The sequence below is a fragment of the Ammospiza nelsoni genome, chromosome 1, assembly GCF_027579445.1.
Source record: "Ammospiza nelsoni isolate bAmmNel1 chromosome 1, bAmmNel1.pri, whole genome shotgun sequence".
NCBI lineage: Eukaryota > Metazoa > Chordata > Aves > Passeriformes > Passerellidae > Ammospiza > Ammospiza nelsoni.
The window spans coordinates 107500804-107505900 of record NC_080633.1 but is presented as its reverse complement, the minus strand read 5'-3'; the positions used below and the strand labels follow the sequence as shown (position 1 = coordinate 107505900).

At 42.3% G+C, this 5097-nt stretch overlaps 1 protein-coding gene across 1 annotated transcript; it reads right to left on the bottom strand.

Moving 5' to 3' along the window:
- Positions 1–1565: 1565 nt before the first annotated feature.
- Positions 1566–4790, bottom strand: LOC132079201 (uncharacterized). Its single transcript, XM_059481686.1, has 3 exons — positions 4694–4790; positions 4329–4521; positions 1566–2729 (listed from the first exon to the last, which is right to left on the bottom strand). The coding sequence occupies exons 2-3, from the start codon at positions 4498–4500 to the stop codon at positions 2254–2256; spliced, it is 648 nt and encodes a 215-aa protein (XP_059337669.1). The 5' UTR covers positions 4501–4521; positions 4694–4790; the 3' UTR covers positions 1566–2253.
- Positions 4791–5097: the final 307 nt, after the last annotated feature.

The following is a 5097-nucleotide window of genomic DNA, read 5'->3' as shown; positions in this document are numbered from 1 at the left end:
TGGTGACATTTATGAGGGGGTTTTGTTTTATTAAAAAAAAATAAAATGTTTCACGAGTCTGAGAACTAAAGCTCTTGAAAGACTACATGAAACATTGCCAGGCTGACTTTCATGAGCATATCACTTTCTGAAATTTATATAATCAAGGGCATAATTTTAGAGGTGTCTGTAGATGCCTTACAGTATTTCAGCTATAACAACAAGATAATAGTTTCAGTTCTGCATCGTACCCTGCAGTACCTTCACAGAGCAGGCTTGTCAGGTGAATTGAGCTATGCATACTTCCAGTACTGTTTTGGTGTAATATGGACCAAATAAAAGACACTATTAGATTCACCTGGGGAAAATTTTCCATTTTTTGGTCTAGAGGCCTTAAAAGACCTGACTGCAAAAGATCCAAGTATTTCTGGAAACATCCAAGTAGAAAATAACACACATATCAAGAAGCAGTAAGCAACCACTACTATGCTGCATAGCCCCAATGTTTTTTTATCACATGCTTGACCACTGCTGCACTGGTCCCAAAGATTTGCCAAATGCCTTACTAACAGGTAAACAAAAAATCTCACTATGATAGTCTTAAAAACAAACAAAAACCCAAACCAACAAACCACACATGCAGGAAAAAAATGCCCACAAAACTTAAAATTTCATGTGATTTACTCTACAAAGCTGCTCAGTTATAACTCACAGGAGTGAGACTTACTTTGGGGCTCAAATGAAGAGGGAAGAAAGAGCAAGTCACATTCATCTTTCAGTATTCTAACAGATGACTAGAGAAGGGGAAAAAAACAAACAACCCCACACCTCAAATTTGCAGGCACTACAAATTGCTCCAACTAAAGCAGCAGCCCTTTGCCCAGTTTGAACAATTGCATAAAGCAAAAGTTGCTTGATTCTCTTTAGTGCAACTTTACACACACGTGATGCTTGTCTCATACCGCCTCCAGTGTGAAAGGAGGAGACTGACTCAAGGGTAGGCATATTAAGTAAAGTCAAGAAGCCTTTAGAGGTTGAGTGTTTAATTTGTCAGTACATTTCATAAGAACCCAAATGTCTGCAGAATATCCATAACGTGGACTGTCTTTTTTTCCCTTTGACTGAAGGCAAACCTCAAAGCAGTCCACAGCCCTTCTCTCTGGTCACCAGCAACAGGAGCTGAGGGAACAGCATGCAGTTATGTCAGGGGACATTAGGTTATAGATAGGAAAAGGTTCTCCACCCAGAGGGTGCTTGAGCACTGGAACAGGCTCCCCAGGGAAGTGGTCACATCATCAGCCTGAAAGAGTACAGGAAGCATTTGGACAATATTCCCTGGCACCTAATAAGATTTTTGGGGCCTGTCTCTGCCAGGAGCTAGGCTTCAATGATCCCCATGGATCAAGTTCCTGAAGTAGAGCCATTTTCCAGTAACCATGCACTAGCATTTTACTGTTAGGCTAAGGTATATACTCCTAAAATCTAGCCCTTAACTAAATAAAAGAAAAATATCTAAGCCAAAATTTCTCAGCTGAGAAATCCAGATTATTTTCAGCTACGCACTATCTCAAAAAATAACTGAAAAATTTAATAAGGTCCTCAGAATATATTTTTTTATTTTTAATTCATGTGACAAGTTAACAGCCAAAGGGTGTGCGACTTTTTAAGCAGGTTGTGCTCTAGCTATTTCACATTATCATACATAACTGCTTATATATGAATAATCAAATATATGCAGCAGAATATAATTTTTAGATTTAGATCAAGTTAAAGAAAAAACACACAAAAAAAAAACCACCAAAGCCTCTAGGCCTCTATAGGGTAAATTAAAGCATTTAGTGAAAGGAAATACTGGCATAAACAAAGGCTTTGAATTTCAAATATCCTTCAAGAAGCTATTAAATAGATACTCTACTGCTGAGAAATAAAAAAAAAAAGCTGCATTTTGCCTCTATCTCTCAAAATTGCAAAAGAAATAGTCATTACATTAGCTTAGACTCAAAGTAATTTTTCCATTTTTAATGCCTTATGATTACTAAAGGTTTTTAAGCTCCTGAAGAAGGCAGCAACACATATCAAGAAGACAAAACTGGAATGCAAATAACTTTCTAGCTGTCTATCAATCTAAGAGCAATATACTGAGCTTTACTCTGCTTGAACCTTCATGGCTTCTCTGCAGGCTTCAGCCTGTATTACAATAAACTCTGCACATGATGACAGGCATTTGCATCTCCACAGATTTGGCTCCCAAATTCAAAATGGATGTGCCAAAGCTCAGAATCCTCTCAAAAATCTTTCTACAGCATCATGAAAACTCTGGGCAGAATATTGCTTTCGTCTGTTTAAGGGAACCAGGGAATACTCCTCTGCTAAACTCCTGGGACCATCATTACTCCTAACACCAGCCCGAGAGCTGGCTGCCCCAGTGTCCCCAGTGCTGCCATCATAGTCTTCATTCAATGAAAATAATTCCTCTCTTATCATGGAGGTCGAGCTGTCGTCTTCATCCAGCTCAGATGGCAGCACACGGCTCCCAGAAGGATGGCCTTCTTCTCGCTCCGCCTCCGAGCAGGCACAAGCACAAGCGCAGCCTCTGACCCAGCACCGAGGAGTTTCTGGCCTCACCCAGTATCCCGCAGCCCTGGCCATCATTCCCATCACATCTCCATCATCAGGCAGCTCAGGTCTCCGAGAGCCGCCACCACTGCAGTGCCCGCTCGCTGGTGGGGCGTGACTGCTAAATTTGTAGACTGCGGGGCAAAGTAACAAGATTAGATCAAGCAGAACAAAAAGATCCAAAGCCAAAGCCAAGAAAAATCTTGTGTCTGATTGGCCTTACATTACCTAACCACTAAATATTTTAAAGGTGTCTCATACCACTTCCCCCCAGCCTCACCCTAAGCCTTTGAGAAAATAAATTGTTTATCACAGGACTCAGCATCATTTTTCCAAGGTCAGAATTAAGAATTAACTGCACTCCATTTTGCTGGCCTGTACTGTTGTGAAAACAGCCCTTCCTGTCTTCCCAGTAAGGGCAGAGACACCTCATGCTCAGGTTAACTAAGGCTGGAACTAAAGCCAGGGAAAATGACCACAATGCTCTTGGATTTCAGTGTTCTCCCAGCTCCATACAAACCACTGCAACAGTCCTGCAATCCATCTAACATGCTCACTTTAACAGAAGACTAGAGCAAGAAAAACAAATTTGAAGGAAGGTAAAAACCTAGCTACAAATCATTCTTGAGTTCAATACTTTATTTTGCCTTTCATTCAAGAGCTTAACTCATTTGATTTACTTCTGGCCCCTTTTATCACCTCTGCCTCTCCCACACTCTCCACCCCACCAATATACCTTTTCTTAGTTTCTCTTTCTTTGTGGTCCTTCTATCATCTCAGAAGTGCTAAGGAAAAGGAGTTTTGACCTTGAAATATTGCTACACAATCTTACCAGACAATCTTTATCACGGCCCAGCTGTGGCCTTTGAAAAGGGTTTGTGTTACACCATCAAACCTTCTCCCAGGCTACAGGAACTCCCACCACTCTGAACTGCAAGCACAGAAGGGAGTTTGGAGCTCTCCATGAAGATTGTCTCCTCATGAGAGGAGGTCTGTGTATATTAAAAAATCTCTGCAATCTAGAAGGAGGCTTGCTGTACATGTAAGTTGGCTGTAAGGTCTGGAAGCTAGCTGCCTACCTATGCCTTTGCCTATAACAAAGACACCTGGCAGCATCCTTGCCTTGCAGTTCTGCTGCAAAGAAGCCTTTGGGTTCCTCAGGACAAGAGCCAGTAGGAAATTACTGTGCTGCTCTTTCTCTAACTCTAAGCCACACTGGGTGGGTACAAACCCAGTAGAGCCTACATGGCATTTGCTCTTGGTGAGCTGCAGAGCCAATCTGCACAGCGGGAGGGTAACACTGCTGAGACTGGCAAGTAACTCCACTCAAACCATAGTGAACCAGCCTGAACTCCAAGCCCTCTATAAAGATGCCTTGAGTAAAGTTTCAAAGCCAGACCTATGTCACATAAAAGAAGGAATTCTCGACTAAGCCCTCTAAGATGATATTGCTCTGTTTTCTTTGTAAGTTAACAGGGGGTTTTAGCTCTTGGAGAAGAGAGCCAGAGCAAGAACATAAAACAAAATTTTGTGCAGGTCAATAAACAGCAGCCCTGAAAATGCTAACAAGACAGCCATAGTGGTGTCACCTAGAGCTCTTTTACTTTTGAGCTCTTATTTTGAGGGAGTTTCCTATGTGAATACAGACAAGACAAACAAGGAATAGCAATTGAAATTAAGTAGCACTTATCCCCCTCCTCAGCCAATACTACCACCCCTTTCTCACAGATCACCTTGAACAGTCCTAGGTTCATCTTTTCCTCGGGATGCAGGAGCTGCCTGTCTACGCCTCCTTCTCCGGGATCTACCGGACCGAGGTCTGGCAGGCTGCTGGGTTTGGCTGTCTGCTGCAACATCCTCCTCCCCAGGGGGACCCAGAGCTCTCAGGCTGCTCTGTTGAGCCATTTGGATAGGGTCCACCTAAAGCTAGGGGTAAAGGTCAATAAACAGGGGACCTATCATGAAGTTACCAGTTTTACATGAAAATGGGAAACAGAGTCCAAGAGCTGTAAAAGCTCAACTTTACCTCATACATTACAAAGTAGTCTTAGGGCTAATTCAACACCAACAGCCCTTCTCCAGCATGACCAGACCTTACCTTGCAATTTAGCTCTACTTCTTTTTGAAAGGGCCCTCTTTCCTTCTTCCTTGGTAGGACCACAGTGGTAACTCCACTGGTAGGGCCGGTAGAGAGGACTAGGGCTATAAGAAGCAAACAAACCAGTGGAGGAGGAGCTAACACAGCATCTTCTCATTTGTAATCAGCAAAGCCTTTCCAGGCCTGATTAAATGAGAAGAGAGACCACAAAACCTGCCTATGATATTTGGGTCTTAAAGGAGCCCACCATCACAAACTTTCCTTGGTCCTCAAGGAGGCAAAAAAGAAGGCTGAGCTTCTCCTTTGGCTGAGGTATGCTCAGCACAGGGACAAGAGTAGAATAAACAGTTTTTACTTCTTTGTAACATATAAACATATTTTATCATACTGTTTTCTAAGATTTT